The sequence below is a fragment of the Eurosta solidaginis genome, chromosome 4 (genome assembly GCF_040869045.1).
Source record: "Eurosta solidaginis isolate ZX-2024a chromosome 4, ASM4086904v1, whole genome shotgun sequence".
NCBI classification, from domain to species: domain Eukaryota; kingdom Metazoa; phylum Arthropoda; class Insecta; order Diptera; family Tephritidae; genus Eurosta; species Eurosta solidaginis.
Window position 1 is genome coordinate 191,546,828 of NC_090322.1, and position 19,889 is coordinate 191,566,716.

At 36.1% G+C, this 19,889-nt stretch overlaps 1 protein-coding gene across 21 annotated transcripts in view; it reads left to right on the forward strand.

Moving 5' to 3' along the window:
- Positions 1 to 19,889, forward strand: part of dnc (phosphodiesterase dunce) — a 731,124-nt gene that overhangs the window by 687,884 nt on the left and 23,351 nt on the right. For 17 of the 21 annotated variants that reach the window (XM_067784328.1, XM_067784327.1, XM_067784334.1 and 14 more), the window contains 3 exons: positions 673 to 777; positions 3,885 to 4,068; positions 6,297 to 6,390. In XM_067784328.1, coding sequence (XP_067640429.1) covers positions 673 to 777; positions 3,885 to 4,068; positions 6,297 to 6,390 — 383 coding nt within the window. The remainder of the gene's footprint in view (positions 1 to 672; positions 778 to 3,884; positions 4,069 to 6,296; positions 6,391 to 19,889) is intronic. The other 4 variants (XM_067784333.1, XM_067784324.1, XM_067784326.1 and 1 more) reach the window with 1 other exon arrangement.

A 19,889-nucleotide genomic window follows, 5' to 3' on the forward strand; every position in this document is an offset into this window, starting at 1 on the left:
ATATTGAAGTGCATATCGCAAAACATATACAAAATTATATGTACACTGAAACTTTTTTAAATGAAAAAAAAAATAAAAATTAATTTAAAAGAAAGTTTTGTAAAAGAATTTTGATGGTCCCCTTAATGAATAAATTTTTCTCAGTGCTACAATATTTTTGAAAATGTTTTTGTTGTCAATTTGTTAGTGTAAATTTGAATGTCATACGGAAGTGCCTTGGCTTTATATGGAAGTGCTTTTTCTTTGCACTTTCACATGAAATTCAGGCACTTTCATATGAATCGATTCTACATGTGAGGGCATATAGGAGAGCTCTGCAATTTTTTTTATATTCAAAGTGTGAAATTGTATCTGTGCCTATTCCTTCGGGCAAAGCAAAAGTGCTGTAAGTGTATATAGGCAGAGCAGCTCTAATCAAAGATAAGAACCCCATATAGCATGCTTAGATAAATATTTACACTATGATCTTTTATCATTTTCAATTTGAAAGTACTTTAAAAGCATGCACATTTGATGTTTTAGTCATTGTCTGTTTTGTAAATTATATCCTGCTGTTACTTATTAATGCAATATATGACATTTAGTTACTTTTTTACAGTTAATTTTAAAAAAACCATTTCCCATCTTTACAACCTCACTCAAATTTTCATTTCCTAATTTATGTACTTACAGCCATGGCGAAGATCTTATTGTGACACCATTTGCCCAAATCTTGGCGAGTTTACGTTCAGTACGCAATAATCTTTTAAGTCTGACAAATGTGCAAGCGTCCAATAAGTAAGTATGCGTGCGCCTAAAAGCACACAACGCACACAAAACTAATATGTTTCCTAATTCTCTAAATTTTTTAGTGCATTAATGCTTAACATTTTATTAACCGTTAATTTAAAAAAAAAATTTTACTAACGTTCAGTTGTTTTCCTCCGAATAATATGTTTGCAACAAGATTTGCATATTTTTTTTAAAAACTTACTGAATCTAAATGTATTTATGTATGCTATCCCCCCACTCTCTTCATGATTAGACTCGAAGCCCTTTCTGAGTGGCCGTATAGGATCTAGTTTACCTAATAATTTTCAAATATAATGATAAAGGCAATTCCGTTCATTCCTGCACCTGGTGGCTTTATATCTTGTGCGAAAATTGAAATATCTCTAGTTTTTCTGTGCCCTTAACCTCTTCTTTATAAGTTATTAATAGGCGGATTTTTTGTGTTATTTGGCAGCACTGAAGTGAGCTAGCATATTAGCTGTTTCAATGAACACAGATCCAAATCCCGATACAAATTAAATATACAAATGGAAAAGCGTCTTAATCATGATATTCATCTGGATAAATTCTGGATCCACAGGGCGGTTCTGTTGATTTAGTTATTTGTATTAGATTTGTAACCGTACTAGAAAAATTATAATGATGTGTTTCTCCCCGAAATATATGGAATTACCAAATATTCCCTAGACAATTTCTATTTCCAGCAGTGAGCGGCACAATCTTATAAGATTTGATAAATACACTCTGTTAAACGCATTAAAGCTTATACTGACTCGTTTGACTTCGATATCAATAATCTGTAGGGAAAGTTTCAAATTTTGCCTCTGTCAAAATATATGTTCACAACAAACCAAAAAGAAGTGCAATCCGATGCAAAAGCGAGTATTTTTATAATTGCCGACCACGGTTGTTAAGAAATAGTATGCCTGTGTTTTCTTAAGTGAAAGATCCTTTACAGTTTTATATAGAAAATATATCGCATTTGTGGCATAGTTAAAATAGCTAATACCTAGTACTAGCTATTAGTTTTATCATTTGTTTTTAATTTTAAAATAAAATTGTAGCCCGATTATGTATAAACATGCATTGGGTGTCGCCAATACTCAAAGACTGATCCGGATCGTTTTAGTGAGATCTTATTGTGATCCAGAGTTGGATAGCTCCTTGATAAATGATAAGTTTTGAACTAAATATATCCAAAACTTGGGACTTTGACTTTAGAGCGCAAATATTGTTTAGTATTTTTAAGAGACTCGTTGCATCTCTATTTCGCAACATACTCAGCCATAGAACTTAGCTGAGAGTATAAATTATCGATTTGATCACATATAAATATAGCTTACGATTTCTTCTCGAACACAAGCGAGATTTTCGAGACCCGAGAAATCGAGAAATCGACTTCTCGCGAGATTCTCGTATCTCGAAGTACTCGTAAATGTCGCGAGCTTCTCGACATTCTTACTTAATCGCTGTATGGACAGTATTTATACACTTGTTTTCTTTTACTTGTGACTTTTTTGTTCATTATATTTCTTCCTATGACATTTAACTCAAAAGATATTTATTATACATATAATTTTGTTCGCAATATTTTATTCTTCAACGAGACACCAAGAAAACGGCTTCTCGCGAGATTCTCGGATCTCGAATTACTCGTAATGTTCGCCAGATTCTCGAATCTCGAATTACTCGTAATAATCGCGATCTTCTCAACTTTCAATTCAATCGCTGCATTGGCAATATTCTATACATTTCGGGGTTTTTTACTTGTGGTTTTGCGGACATTTTGGCTTGTGCTCCAGAAGAAATCGTAAGCTCTATATAAAACAGCCAATGAATCGAGTAAGTTGAATGTCGAGAAGCTCACGAGCCTTACGAGTAATACGAGATTCGAGAATCTCGCGAGCTTTACGAGTATTTCGAGATTCGAGAATCTCGCGAGCCTTACGAGTAATTCGAGATTCGAGAATCTCGCGAGAAATCTCTTCTCGGACATGTTCGAGAAATCATAGGCTCTACATATAAATGTTTGACATAATTTTTTATAATGTAGTACACCTTTTTTCTTAAAGCCTTTCCGCATTTCAACCCCCTTTTGAAATTTTGTATGTGTGTATTCCAAATATGTGTGGAATATTTTAATATTTGTCACTAATAGTCACCAAACTTATTATAAATAAGTAAATACAATAAATACGAAAAATCCATCCATTTTTAATTATAAATGTTATGAACCACAATTTATAAAAAAAAAAATTAAAGAACAAATATTTACGTAGTTATTTTGATATATTTTTTTTCTCTGTCTTTTTCTCTTTCTCTTCCTGTTTGTTCCATCCCGCACTTTGATGTCAACAATATATTTGTGCATTTACTCAACAAATACAAACAACACACATAAACACATTTTGAAAAAACATGTACATATATATATAAAAATTTGTAAATTTTCTTTTTTTTTAATTTCTTAAAAAAAATATAATAAAAAAAATCACAAAAAAAAATATTTTACAAAAAAAACAATACAAAAAACTAAAACAAAAAAAAAATCATGTAAAAATCGTAAACACGTATGCTTTGTTTCTGCAAAACATATAACAATAACTGCAATAACAACAATAATCTAAAAATCGAAAAATTGATTTATCCCAAAATCTTTCATATTTATAAAAACAAAAAAATTATTTACTTTTGCTTTCCTGCTATTTACGTAACAATCAACGCAACGAATTCCTCTTTCTGCTTAATATAAATCTATTCTAATATTACTTTCCTTATTATACCAAACTTGCTTAATTTCTAAAACACAACTTTCTTCCATTGCCTGCCTTTTCATATTTTCGTCTGCGCTTAATGATAAATTTCCATTTTGTGCGTGTCCCTAACGCAAATATTTGTCATTGCTATTGTTCTTGTTAATGCAATTATTGTTGTTGTTGCTGTTGCCTTGACATTGTTAATGCTATGTATTTTTGTTGTGCTTATTTTGTGCACACTCGCTTATTTTCTTATTTTATTAAAAACATTTTGCTAACTCGTGCTTGTGCGTGTGCGTGTGTTTGTTTTTGTATATAATATTGTTGTTTTTTGGAACAAATAATTAATACAAAAAGATCCAGGCGCCCAACACAATCGTCCAGCGTGGGACGTGCTGCAGCAGCCGGTGTGCAATTGGTACAAGGAGATGAATCTTATACGCGTTTGGCCACAGATACAATCGAAGAATTGGATTGGTGTTTGGATCAACTGGAGACCATACAGACACATCGCAGTGTATCGGATATGGCATCGCTCAAGGTGAGTTCAGTTTTACTACTTAGTTATGTAAGACTTTCATTATGCAAACTGAAGTAAGTGTGATTCCTTTGTCCCTTTGATTACTTCGATATAATTATCTTTTTTGTTAATATTTTGTTAGTTTATCCATTTATATATCACGTACAAACTCGGTAGATAATAAAGGCAGTGACAGGATTTTTTAAACATCAGTAAGATTTCCGTTTAGATTTTCTGATTCATATTTTGACATCAACCATATTTAAAGCATAAATTACCTATAAACGCCTTGTCCATAAGGAACAAATGAGAACACTACTTATTTGAGAATAAACAACAAGTGAAATATGTACTTAGGAACAGATTGATAATAGTTCAAGTCATTTTGCGTGTTGCATATTTTTAGGTACGATAGTACCTAATAATATAGGGCCCAAAACTAAAATGCCACTGGAAGCATTTTCACGCATAGATTTTTGAAAGGCGGTCATGATCAGTGTATAAATGTACGATAGTCAAATGTTCGCTTAACCCGAATCACCCCACATTTTTTGTGGAATTTCGAAAAGATATTTTAATTTTTGCAGCATCTGTTAGTTTAAACTAAACAAACTGTTTCGAAAAATTCAAATTTGGCAAAGAATGATCCCAAGTACCAGATCATCGATATCGTCTAGCTCGTGGTAGTAGGTTTTGATTTGCATGTCTCTTTCACACAGAATTTCACATTCGGTCTTAAGTTGAGTCCTCTCATACATTGTCGGCAATTCAATCTGTATCGTTATCATCGTTTTTCCTACTTACATTTCAATCCTGTTCAGGTGGCGCAATATAAAGTGACTGGATCTACTTTGGAAATAAATAAAAACCTTAGACATTGCTTGTATACCTATTGAAAACCTACGTAGTCCTTATAAGATTCACAAGTTACAACAAAAAAAAAACAATAAAACACGACCAAAATATTCAAATCTATAGAAGTAGCCTAGCGTTGCCATATGGACACAAAAACACGAATTTCATGATCTGATCGCGTTTATGTTATATCTACTTATATATATTTTCTTTTCTCTTTTTTTCCCGTCCACATGTTTTATGAACTCTGACACGCATCAACAAGCAACTGAATCGCGATTAATAACGTTACACTACGTCCCAAGAAGTTAGCGCTAAATGCATTCTTTCGTGAATGTGTCAAAACAATGCCATATAGCAAATAGTGGGTGATTCTGGTTAAGATGCGAAAGCGAAATTAGCTTTGACTTTCCCCTTGTACTATATTAGTTGTACTAAACTGAATCCAAAAAAAGAAAATATATGTATAACAAAATGTTAACTATTAACGTATACAAATTCTACTTTTAATTACGAAATTAATCGGAAAAGTACTCTGAATTGCTAAGTGCCCTCAGATAATTAAAAGTTCCCCTAAAAGTGATTTCATATCTAAGCCCTCACTAAGGCAGTGAAATTTTCTTGCTAACTTCAGTCTAAATATATCTTAAGCAAAATATATTACGGCTTTTTCATGAGTTTCTATTGAAATACTTCAAAAATACTTAGGTGGAATGCAAAACAAAGCATTCATATTATATTTCCATTGTACTTTGCTTATACCCTGCAAAAATTGCGAGTACTCCATTCATGCATATATGAAGTACTCGCTATGGACCAAGCGAGTGGTCCAAAATTAACCACAATTCAAACAAAAAATATGGTCCAATTAACATTGCGATGTCCTAGGAGTGGACCATATACTCCAGGTCAGCATTACATCAGAGTAATCCATTGAGTACTCCAGTACGACACAAGTGGACCACATGATCCAACGATTTTTGCAGGGGTGTTCTCAGAGAACCGAAGAAATAAAGAAGGTTTATTTAAAATACTACTTAATTCTTAATATTAAAATAAGATTTGATAGCTTGCAAAAAAGGGTACCACCAAGAGAATTTAAATCATTCTCCACCTGGTCCTTCTAGATGTGTGAAGCCCTCGTCCTCTGCTTTTATAAGCAGTTTCCGATAAGAATACTTCTAGGCCGCAGCGTCATCTTTAATTCGCACAACATATGATATAACTAGCGTAGGCATACATCTATTCGTACTTTGAAATATTGCTAATATTATTAGACATGTTATGCTTTTGCTCGAATCTTGTTTTATTAAACAACATTATTTATATGTTTCAATTTATTAATTGTTGCATATTTACTAATGCTCCTTTTCTCACTATACATTCTTTCACAGTTCAAGCGTATGCTCAATAAGGAGTTATCACATTTCAGTGAATCGAGCAGATCTGGCAATCAAATCTCGGAGTACATTTGTTCAACATTTTTGGGTAAGATTATTTAAGGTAGAAACATACTAACATATGAAAGAAATTAAAAACTATAAACTTATCTTATGAGGCGTGAGTTGTTTATTGCTTCCATTTATTCATTTAATATCGTAAAAAGACTTTACTTGTGTTAATCTGTAATTATCAGCTAATTCGAAATAAGCATGTCTGACGCCGACTTCCACCGGCGTCTGCAACCAGATGTATTTTCGCCGAGAAGCTTTTGATGGCAGAAATACACTCAGAGTGTTTGCCAAACCACTGCCTAGGCGCGACCCCGCTTAGAAAACTTTTTCTAAAGATTTTGATGTTGCTTTTACCGGACTCTGAACTCAGGACCTGCGGTATGATAGGCTTAGCACACCTAAATCACAGAAAGTAAGCTTAAGAAGGAAACCAGAATGTACATGAGTGAACGATAACTGTAGCAGTAACGTGTGGGAGTGGTGGGAGAATAGGTAAGAGAATAAAACAAAAGCGAAACCTGACGGCGCATTATCTATATGTTATTCTAATGTTAACGGTTTGTTAGCAATAACAACGGTTATCGACGAGTTATTAGTTTGTAATACATTTATTATCGACCGGTTATCGGCATCTTATCGACGAGGTTTAGACCAGTTATTTGTTTCGAATTTTTTTATCGATAACGAATGTAATCGATAAGTTATCGGTTTGCTGTCGAACAGTAATCAAAAAAATCGATTTGCTTTCGAATATTTATCGACATTTTATCAAAATGTATCGATTTGTTTTTGGAAAAATATCGATTTGTTGCCGAAACGTTATTGAAATTTTATGTGAGTGTTACTGACATGTTGTTGTTGTAGCAATGCTCGCCCCACCTAATAGCCGCGACCGATCACAAATTGTCATCAATATCCTCTAACGGGAGTCCAAGGAAACTTGCCGTTTCAACAGGGGTGGACCATAAGGAAAGGGGTGTTAGAGGCGTTGGTTCCACATTACAATTAAAGAGATGGTTGGTGTCATGTGGGGACACATTGCAAGCGGGGCATACATTTTGTATGTCGGGGTTGATTCTGGATAGGTAAGAGTTTAACCTGTTACAGTATCCAGAACGAAGTTGAGCAAGAGTGACACGCGTTTCCCTGGGGAGTATGCGTTCCTCTTCCGCGAGTTCTGGATATTTTTCTTCAAGTACTGGATTCACCGGGCAATTCCCGACATAAAGGTCCGACGCCTGTCTATGGAGTTCACCAAGGACCTGCTTGTGTTTTTTCGCTTCATACGGCTGGGTTCTCAGGTGCCGTATTTCCTCAAAATGCTTACGGAGATGACTCCCTAGGCCCCTAGGCGGTGCTGGTTCGTCAATCAGATGTCTGTTGGGATGCCCAGGTTTCTGGGTATTCAACAGAAACTGTTTGGTCAGCATCTCATTTCTCTCCCTGATGGGGAGTATTCTCGCCTCATTATGCAGATGGTGTTCTGGGGACATAAGAAGACAGCCCGTGGCGATTCTGAGAGCAGTATTTTGGCAGGCCTGTAGTTTCGTCCAGTGGGTAGTTTTTAGGCTTGGCCATCATATGGGTGACGCGTAGCACGTAATCAGCTGGCTAATTGCTTTGTATGTGGTCATGAGCGTTTCTTTATCTTTTCCCCAGGTACTGCCAGCAAGGGATTTGAGGATTTTATTACGGCTCTGAATTCTCGGAACAATTGCGGTTGCGTGCACACCAAAATGTAGATCCTGATCAAACGTCACACCCAAGATTTTGGGGTGTAGGACAGTCGGTAGCGTAGTGCCATCGACGTGGATGTTCAATATGGTCGACATTTGGGGCGTCCATGTTGTAAATAAGGTCGCGGAAGATTTAGTCGGTGACAATGCCAGGTTTCGCGAGGCGAAAAAACTGGAGAGATCAGGGAGATAGCCGTTTATTTTATTGCATAGCTCATCGATCTCTGGGCCTGGGCCTGTGGCCATTATTGTGCAGTCATCGGCGTAGGAAACGATTGTGACTCCTTCCGGTGGTGAAGGTAGCTTAGATATGTAGAAATTAAACAAAAGTGGGGATAGGACACCACCCTGTGGCACCCCTTGTTTAATTCTCCTTGGTTTTGATGTTTCGTTTCTGAATTGCACCGATGCCTGTCGACCACCCAGATAATTTGCGGTCCACCTTTTAAGACATGGGGAAGGGTAGACCCTTCCAGGTCTTGCAGTAATGAGCCATGGTTGACCGTATCAAAGGCTTTTGATAGGTCTAGCGCTACGAGTACTGTTCTATGGTGGGGGTATTGATTCAAACCGCAATTTATCTGGGTGCTAATGACATTTAGCGCGGAGGTAGTGCTATGGAGTTTTCTGAAGCCATGCTGATGAGGGGCTAGCTGCAAATGTGCTTGGAAATAAGGGAGCAAAATGGCTTCAAGCGTCTTTGCCACTGGCGATAGGAGAGATATCGGACGATATGACTCACCTACGTTAGCTGGTTTCCCAGGCTTTAGTAGCGGGACCACCTTGGCCATTTTCCATTTCTCGGGTATGGCAAAGGTGGAGAGAGATAGGTTGAAGACATGCGCTAAATATTTGAAACCCTCTTTCCCTAGGTTTTTAAGCATCGGCATGGCTATGCCGTCTGGGCCCACTGCTTTGGATGGTTTAGCGCGACCAATGGCGTCCTCAACCTCTCTAGCGGTAATGGTGATTGGTGACGCGCTGAATTTGTGTTTATGTGCGTGTCTATTGGCTCTCCGTCTATCTCTGTCGACCGTAGGATGCATTATATATTGTCGGCAGAAAGCGCTCGCGCATTTTTTCGCATCCGACAGCACAGTATCGCCAAAGGCGATGGAAACTTTGTCTTTGTGCTTAGTCGGATTCGATAGGGACTTTACGGTGGACCAAAGTTTACCTACACCGGTAGAGAGGTTACAACCTCTTAGGTGCTCTTGCCATTTCGCCCGCTTGTGTTCGTCCACAAGCAATCTGATGCGCTGGTTTATATCCCTTATTTGGGGGTCGCCTGGATCAAGCTGTTTTATAAGGTCGCGTTCCCTCGCTAAGCTCGCGGCCTCCGCCGGGAAGTGGGCCGGATTTCGGGAATTCTCCCGGCGGGAATGAAATGTGCCGAGGCGGATTCAATGACCTTACGGAAGGCACGCTCCCCTTGGCGGGCATCAGTCGGGATAGGGAGAGCAGCAAAGCTGCTGTCTGTTGCAGATTTATATTCTTCCCACTTTCCTTTTATGAAGTTTATGAAAGTGCGTTTTTCGGTGACGATGAAGTCGGCGGTACGCTCGAACGAAATAAGTATGGGCAGGTGGTCGGATGCCAATGTTACCATCGGCTGCCAGTTGACGCAGTTTACGAGTTCTGCGCTCACGATTGAGATATCTGCCGAGCTATGACATCTTATCGACTAGTTGTTTCCTACGATCGGTTATAGGTTGTTATCGAAGTTTTCTCGGTGCGTCATCGACAAGTTAATGGCTTGTTATTGATAACAACTTTATCGACGGCTTAATGGTTTGTAGTCAAATAGATGCCGATAGCACTTCAAAAAAGAGCTCCCTTACGGTTAGGGGGCTTAAAATATACCAGCAGGAGGTATGCCTGTAATAAGAGGCGGCTAAGATACCAAATTGATGCAAAGGGTTGTGCGCAACCTTTTCAAAGTTTCCAGCGCAATATATAGGTTGCTCAACCCAATTGTCAACCTCACCTACCCGTGGCGAATCATGTTTCTTTAACAGCCGAGGCTCTGGCGACCCCAAGTTTCTTAGGGATCTATGGGGTGGGAGGGCGGTATGGCCTAGAAGGTTTCAAGTGGTCATACGAAATTGTTCCAGAGATGGTCGTCCTAGTACCATCAACATGATTAACACTCCCGAAGGCCTTCGGGGAGTGTCCTTATTGCTACAACAACAACAACAACATCTGAAGAATAATGACGAAAACCTTTATTATTCCCTACATCTCATTGCATGTTTCACACATTTCAATATACACTTCAAACTTTGATTGTGTGTTTATTTTTTTCTGGTAAAATTACCTGAGTTGTAGTTTAATTTCAATCACTCATCGAAGACTTCTTTAACTTTCATATTACCATCTGTCTCAGCCTCTATCTCTACCGCTACCTCTACCTGTTTCTCTTTTGCAGTTCTCTAACTAGGAGTTCTTGCCTCGCACAATTTTCCAATGCGTCAAGCGTTTTGAGTGTTTTGCAAGTTTTATAATCATCGGATTAGCTGTGAAAATATATGTAAATTAGTTTAAGCTTACAAACTAGTTCCCTAACAACTTTTCATTTTGTTAAATGAAATTAAATGTGCACAGTGTGTGGTTAAAGACTTATGAGTCTTATCTACGCCCTTACAATATGATCACTAATGTAAATGATGCACATAATTTCTGCCTTTGCAAAAAAATTCAATAATAACAAAAATCAAAAATTTACAACCTAAACCCCAACCAACAGTCCCATAGTCACGAACTGATGTAACTCGTCTTCAAGTCACTCAATCAGTGCAAACAATGCAAGAGCAATATAAGAAATTGTAAAATAGTGTAATACAAACTTTGACTTAATTCTTTTGAGAGATATTAAATTGGATATTTTTAGCTTGCTTTCCTATTTTATCTGTCTGCTTCTTCAATTTCCTTTTATCAACTTTTTGGTAGTGAATAAGATTTCCAACATGCTGTGAGTTTTTTAATTTAAATTTAAATTAAGAATTTTGAGTGTAGTTTCATCTATGATAGTAGATTTGAAGACAGGCAATCATCTTTTGGCGAACAGAAGTCAATTTGCATACAAAGCCAGCTTAACGGCAGTACCATTCAAGCGTGGACTTAACATTCAAAATATGTATGTTGCAACTTACTGTGTAGTTGTGTTCTGTAGGGAGAGTTTTTGCTATGAACTTTTGTTAGAACTACATCTGTATCTACTTTTACCTCAATCTCTATCGCTACCTTTTCTTTTTATTGCATGTTGAGGATAGTGCACTTACCCTCAAGCGGCCCAATGAAACCAGGCTAATCGTTTCCATGTGTCCGCACCCTGCGGGACCACCGTTAGGCGATTTAATCGCCACTACTTCGCATGCGCATTTCTCTGCGTTCCCTTTAGCATGCATCAATTGCGTCATAACTATAAAGGCCATCTTGCTGACAGCATTCCAACAATCTTTTGTCTGCACATTCGGGGAACTAAATTCCTAATTGAAGGCTCCTCTCCAAAAACTCTGTGTACATAGAGTCTTTCACCGTGAAAACGAGGGCAGTGAAACACTAAATGTTCTGCGCTTTCCAATTCGGAGGGACAGTGTGGACAGAAAGGATCCTCCTCTAGCCCATGTTTATGTAGATATTCCTTGAAGCCGCCGTGCCCGCTCAATATCTGTATGAGGTGGTAATTTAGTTCTCCATGTTTTCGCTCACATCATTCGGCTATATTCCGAACTAGAATGAAGGTCCAGAGCCCTTTTCTCGATTCTTCCCACCGTTCTTGCCACCTAACTATGTTCGTGACCTTGCGCTTTTCTTAGCATCTACAGATAGTCGGCTGATTCCAATACCATACAGATCGCCCGTTTTACCTGAGAGTAGATCTACTGGGATTTTCCTGGATAAAACAAGGATCGCGTCGTGCTAGTATATCTTCTTGGTGGACCATTGGCTGCCATACTGGTGCTGTATATAATATTATCGAGCTGGTTACGTTGGATAATAGCTGACGGGTAGCTTCGCCTGGGCCCACGATGTTTGGCATTATTCGCGTTAGGGCTCCACAAACTTTAGAAACTTTCTCCCCCACTACCCTGATGTGCTCCTTAAAAGTTATTTTTGAGTCAATGTTTACTCCTAGATATTTCAAGAAATGCTTTGTGTTTATTTGATAATCTCCTATGGTTAGGACTAACTAATCCACAGTCCCCTTTGAGCTCATCAAAACCACTTCTGTCTAATTGCTAAGCATTTCCAGCCCCATGTTCGTCAGCCATTACTGTATTCTTTCCACGGCGTCATTACATAATACTTGGAGCAGATCAAGTTTCTTGGCCACTGCCACTATGACAATATCATCTGCATAGCCGATAATTTACGTGCCTACGGGAAGGTCGATTTGTAACATGCCGTCATACATAGCATTACATGGCGTTGGACCTAGAACAGATCCCTGAGGGACACCGCCCGTGATGTTGTGCTTTCTTGGTCCCTCATCCGTATCAAAAAGGAGTACTCGGTCGCTTAAATAGTTACCAATCATTCTGGGCAGGTAAGCAGGTCTGTCAAAGTTTCGTAGCGTTGTCATTATATGCATCCAGTTCGCGGTGTTAAAAACAATTCTAATATGCAAAGTTATCAGTGCACAGAGCTTCCTCTTACTTACTACATCTACTTCTATCCCTACCTCAAGCTCTATTTCTACCTCTACCTTCTCCTCTAATTCGACCTCTACCTTTACCTAAATATCTACCCCTGTTTCCACCTTTACCTCAGATTCTAACCCTGTATCTTTCCCCATACCCATACTTAAGCCCATACCCATACCTTTACCTCTATCTTTATTTTTACCTTTACGTCAGGACCCTGCATTCCATGACACAATTGTGCTATCGTTCCATATACGAACTTGCAATCACTTCTATTTTCTGGCGACCCATGCTTTACATCCACCTCAACTAAGAGATGGCTGTTTATTCTCTCCTGTTCACATCTTAAGCGGGTTTCCTTTATGAAAATTTCTATATTTCAAACTAGTGATTGTTGCCACTAGTTATAGATTTGCCTACATGATGCTTCCTACTCAAAGCATTGTCAGCCAGTTGGTTGGGTACGCGAATCAATTGATGTAATAAATAATGTCGAAAAGAGACTAGTGAGAGAAACGTAAGGTGGGGTAAAATATAAAATAAAATCGTGCTAGCATGTAGCCGCCCGGCCAATACACTATTTAAACTTTGACCACATTGTGTTGCATACACTAAGGCGTAAAGAGCAATTTTACATAAAATTAAAGAAAACAACTTTTTGTGTTGCAAATTTGAGATAAGTAAAAAGAGTATAAAGAAGTTTTCGAATACTTTTACTGCTAACGTTTGAAATGTAGCAGGGGTGCAATTTTATGTTTGTAAAAATATTATTTTAAAAAGAATAGAAGAAGTATGCAAAAAGTAGTAATAAAAATTACAGCGAAAACTCTGAGAAGATAGCTACTGCAAGTTATTATATTTGAGGAAATAACATAGATATTTGAAAAGGCAAACCGAATGGGATTGAAAGTGAATAATCTCAACAAGCAAAGTAAAGGAAAATAAGTTTTTAAAAAGTTTACAGAAATAGATATTAAGCTTACAAAATGTTTACAAAAATAATCGAAATGGAACGTTAAAAATGTAAGGTTACATAAAATTTTGTAATAAAGCAATACATTTGAGTTTTGTATATAAAACTAAATCATTAACAAACATTCAGTCTCAACGCTTACAAAAATATTATTGAAGAAAATTAAAATTTAATATAATAATTAATACACACAAAACACTTTGCGAAAGGATACTTGCTACCACGAAAAACTCTCGAGCAAAACTTGAAGGCTTATAATATATTCGTAATAGACAATTATATTTGTTATCGCGATTCTCATCCGCTTGCTATTTAGGAAAATAGTAATTATAAGGACTGATACAAAAAGTTATGCCAATTGAAAAATGCTCATAAAGTGCTAATAGTTACTTTGTCTGCACCTTTTTATACCCAGCTGTACTTGAACACAGGGTAATATAACTTTGATTGGTTGGTTGTACACGTATAAAGGAATCGAGATAGATATAGACTTCCATATATCAAAATCATTAGCGTCGAAAAAAAATTTGTATGAGCCATGTCCGTCCGTCCGTCCGTCCGTCCGTTAGCACGATAACTTGAGTAAATATTTAGATGTATTCACCAAATTTGGTACACGAGCTTATCTGGACTCAGAATAGATTGGTATTGAAAATGAGCGAAATCGGATGATAACCACGCCCCTCTTTTTATATATATAACATTTTGGAAAACACAAAAAACCTGCTTATTTAGTAAATAATACACCTAGAATGTTGAAATTTGACGTGTGGACTGATATTGAGGCTCTTGATACAAATTTGCAAAAAAAATGTTTGAAATGAGCGTGGCACCGCCCACTTGTTATAAAATAAATTTTACAAATATTATTAATCATAAATCAAAACCCGTTAATCCTATCGGCAGGGAGGTTGCCTTTACTATACGGAATGCTTTGAAAAAATTTTTCGAAATCGGTTATGGACCACGCCCACTTTAAATAAAAGATTTTTAAAAGGGTCGTGGGCGAATAAAATAAGCTATATCTTTGCAAAAAAGAGCTTTATATCAATTGTATTTTATTTCCTAAGTGGATTTATAACAATAAATAGGAAAAACTTCAAATTTTAAAAAATGGGCGTGGCACCGCCTCTTTATGACTAAGCAATTTTCTATGTTTCGGGAGCCATAACTCGAAGAAAAATTAACATATCGTAATAAAATGTACCCAATTTCCATATAGCTGAAAATATTTCTAGTAAAACTGGACGGGATTAATTAAAATCCACTGCAACTTAGATATAAAACAAGTTTAAAGGGTTGTAGACTAGAATAATAAGCTATAACTTAGCAAACAATAGTTTTGAGTCAATGATATTTCACTTATCAAGTTTTACTGGACTAGCGCTAATCGGATAGAGACCATACCATACCATACGGATTCGATACAACATATTGCTCCAAGGAGGATCATACTAGCTTTCCCAGTTATATAACCACATTTTAAATAATTACATATAATACACGTTCTACCTTTTCCTTCAGGATACATTTAGGAATTTAATAGGCTTGCAGGCATGTTTTCATGCAACAAAAAAATTTAGCCACAATTGTCCATATATGTACTTCTTTTTCCCAAAATATTCACAACTTCTTCTCGTAACATTAATAATTATGGGTGCATTCAACTAAATTTTTTAGGTGTTACACTTGATCCAATTCTGTTTATATTAGGGATAATATAAATTTTGCGTGTAGTAGCAATTATTTCCGCTTTATTATCTTAACAGCGTTCTAGACAGATGCTACAACAATTTCCTTTATTTGCGATTATTTAACTTTTACATGGTTACATGGATTTTCCCTTTTTTATAGTTGTGGTAGAAAGTATATGATGTATATGTTTGTGTCCCACATGGTTGGTAAGTTTCCCATTATATTCACAACAAAAGCTTCTTTAAGTTGACCAAATTCGTTTTGAATCTTTTTCTGTATTTGGGTCATTTGAATTTTTTTTTCGCTAGCGACTTTTATCCAAATATGTAATACTTCTATATCACTACTACTGAACTGTGCAGCCTGTTAAACATTACAGTACCGATATACAACGAGAGAAGGAGACAAAATTTCAAGGCTATCGTTAAATTTTTGTCAAAAAGGCGCTTAAATATATGTATATTTCAACAAGCCGTCTTGCTTCTATCAATATTGTACATTAGGCTATTTCGTTCAAAAAAGGAAAATGAAGGTACAAAAGAAAATAAAATGTTGCACATATCAAGGGCAATTGACAGGTGAAGAAATGCCTTTACTTTCAGCGCACAAAAATAAAGGTCCGTTTGTCGCACCATCTGTGGACGTATGTAATATTTGTATAGGGTCAGAGAAAGCTCTAAGGCAAGTTCTCAAGGCATGCCCAATTGGAAATGCAAAATTAAGTTTAATTTTATAATAAATAAAATGTTTCAAAGTACAAGTGGTGCATTCTCCAATAGTATCATGGACGATCACATAGCCATCGAAAATTTATTTAGCAATGACATCTTTAATAATCACCGGACACAGCTGGGTAAGGAAGTAATAAGTTTTATTTGGATATTGGTTTTTTTTTTTTTTTTTGAAACGAAAAAAAGCACGGACGAAGAAGAGTATTTTAGAAAAAAATTAACACAATTGATGTTATTTCAACACCAATAGCAGCCAGTAGTACTGGACTCATATTTTGTTTACTTTATATGGGATGTATGTATGTATAAGTATATTTTTATACATGTATATTTGAATTTTTTTCATTTTAAAAATATGAATTCTTCGCCTTATTATACCTTTCACGAACATGAAATGGTATATTAACTTTGGTCCGACGTTTGTAACGTTGAGAAATATAGAAGATAGACTCACCATTAAGTATACCGAATTGATCAGGGCGACGAACCGAGTTGATATAGCCATGTCCGTCTGTCTGTTTGAACGCAAACTAGTCCCTCAAAATTTGAGATAGAAATTTGGCACAAGGGTGTATTTTTGTATTATATTAGACATTTGTCGGATCCGGTAGGATCGGACCACTATAACATATATCTCCTATATAACCGATCGTTCAGATAAGGCGATTTTGGTCATTCCTGCCGCAATTTAGAAAGTATAAACGTGAAACTCGGTGATATACATATATTCTAATATATCATAGAAGATATCCTGAAAAAATCATTTTTATCGGAGCTATATATAGTTATATCCCATACAACCGATCGTTCAGATAGAAAGATTTTTGACCATTTCTCCCTTAATTTAGAAAGTATAAACGTGAAACTCGGTGATGTATATTTTAATATATCATAGAAGATTTTCTGAAAAAATCACTTTGATCGGAGCTATATATAGTATATATCCCATACAACCGATCGTTCAGATAGAAAGATTTTTGGCAATTTCTCCCTTAATTTCCAATATAAAAACGTCAAACTAGGTGATATTTATTCTAATATATCATAGAAGATTTCATGAAAAAATCATTTCGAGCGGAGCTATATATAATATATATCCCATACAACCGATCGTTCAGATAGAAAGATTTTTAGCCATTTCTCCCTTAATTTCCAATATAAAAACGTTAAACTTGGTGATATTTATTCTAATATATCATAGTAGGTTTCCTGAAAAAATCACTTTGATCGGAGCTATATGTATATAGTATATACCTATTCCATACAACCGATCGTTCAGACAGAAAGATTTTTGGCCATTTCTCCCTTAGTTTCCAATATAAAAACGTGAAACTTGGTGATATATATCATGCGCCGTTCCAAGGGGGAGGAACTGGGGGAAATTCCCTCCCCCCCCCCCCCCCCCCTAGAGCTTTGTAACACGTATTTTCATTATTTTCGACTGTGAAAAATTATGAGAAATATTTCGAACTAAAAAATATTTTAATTTCTCTTAAAAATCTTAAAATATTAATTTATCCAAAAGTGTCCAGAATTTCATTGTAGTTTGAAATTGAGGCTGTGAGGCTAGAAGCTAAATAAATAAAGTTTTCCGAAAATAGTACCACTTCGTCTTGTTTTATGATTTTAGTGTTTTCAACAATTGCATCATGTACAGAGTAAATGTTGACTGTAATGAAATATATAATACTAATATATACAGTAGTTTCTTATCACAAAACGGATTTTTACTGAATTTTAATTTTTCTTGCTTGGTCTACTATTTTACGTTATCACTATATATTTAAAAAAATGTCCCCCCCCTAGAAGTGCTGCTGGAACCGCGCCTGTATATATTCTAATATATCATAGAAGACTTCCTGTAAAAATCATTTCGATCGGAGCTATATATAATCAGCCCTATTCTGCATTTCGACTTGGATTGGAATTTTTTCGATTTGGCAATTTTGGTATTCTGTGTACCAATCTCTTTCGATCCAACTTCGAATCGTTCGATTTTTTGTATTCTGCATTTCGATCGTAGTTCCGTTTTTCTAAGTTGCAAATTTGTTGGCGGAAAAATATTTTATTTTTATTTTTTTTATTAATTTATAACAGAATTTTAACAAAAATGTAAGTAAAACTTGTTAAGAAACGTAGAAGGCTTGATGATGATTGTTTTTTATATGTTTCCAGGTCAAAAACAACATGTCGATGTCGAAGTCCTTGGACGTATTTGCCCCGCAAAAGTATCTAACACATACTTTAAAGCATCCTTGTTAAGTCGAACGTTTTTTTTGAACTTAATAAGAAAATAAGTCATTAAACTTTACCAATTTTAAGTTCAATTTCTTACAATTCGTCACTCATCTCAAATGTATTACACACATCTCGCAATATTTGCCTTTCCATTCTCGCCTGGCAATTTTCGTATGCGTTGCTTTCCAACTCCATAAATAATACCGCGGCTATTGATTCCATTATAATAGACAGCTATAATTTGTGTCTGTTCGTTGGGTCCAGTTATATGCCAAAGCAAGCTGCCGGCGTAGAGGAAGGTGAAGCGAAAACGTAAACAATCCTTGCGGAATGAATAAATAAACCTTTATAAAGTATTTTAGGCCAGTGCAATGAAATTAGCATCCTTAAAATTCAGAAAATGTCAACTATATTCGTGCAGGAATCCGTTTTAACAATACTTGGTGGCCACGGCAGGGAATTGGCCAAAAGAACGACAAAACACACTTACAATTATGAAAGCAGTTCACTTAAAAAAATATAACACTGCGGCAATATATTCTATTGCTTTTTTTTGTACAAAATGGCGTGGATAATAAAATATAAACGTTTTTCAGTGTTTTTTACAAATTTTCTTTAATTTATTTTGTTCCAATGTTCACACATCCCGTACCAACAGCTGATTTCGAAAAATCATTTGCTCTTCCTCTTCTCTTTACGATTCCGTCGTAATGCAGAATACCAAACTTCGATTGAAGCGGAGCGTAGAACGGGAACGTAATCGAAATGCAGAATAGGGGTGAATATATAGCCCATACAACCGATCGTTCAGATAAGGGGGTTTTTTCCATTTTTATACTGAGCAGAGCTCACTGAGTATATTAACTTTGTTCGCATAACGGTAATCCGCAACGGCATAAACTAATCGAGATAGATATAGACCTCTATATATATCAAAATGATCTGGGCGAAAAAAGAAATTCATTTAGCCATGTCCGTCCGTCCGTAAACACGATCACTATTGAAAATGAACGAAATCGGACCATAACCGAAAATTTCGAAAAAACGAAAAAGTGCGATAATTCATTACCAAAGACGGCTAAAGCGTCCTGGATTGACCTTATGACACATAATAGAAAATTAGTAAAATTTTGGACAATAGGCGTGGCACCGCCTACTTTTAAAAGAAGGCAATTTCAAAGTTTTGCAAACTGTAATTTGGCAGTCGTTGAAGATATCATGATGAAATTTGGCAGGAACGTTACTCCTATTACTATATGTGTGCTAAGGAAAAATTAGCAAAATCGGATTACGAACACGCCCACTTTAAAAAAAAATTGTTTAAAAGTCAAATTTTAAAAAAAAATCTAATATCTTTACTGTATGTAAGTAAATTATGTCAACATTCAACTCCAGTAATGATATGGTGCAACAAAATACAAACCTAAAAGAAAATTTCAAAATGGGCGTGGCTCCGCCCTTTTCATTTAATTCGCCTAGAATACTTTTAATGCCATAAATCGAACAAAAATTTA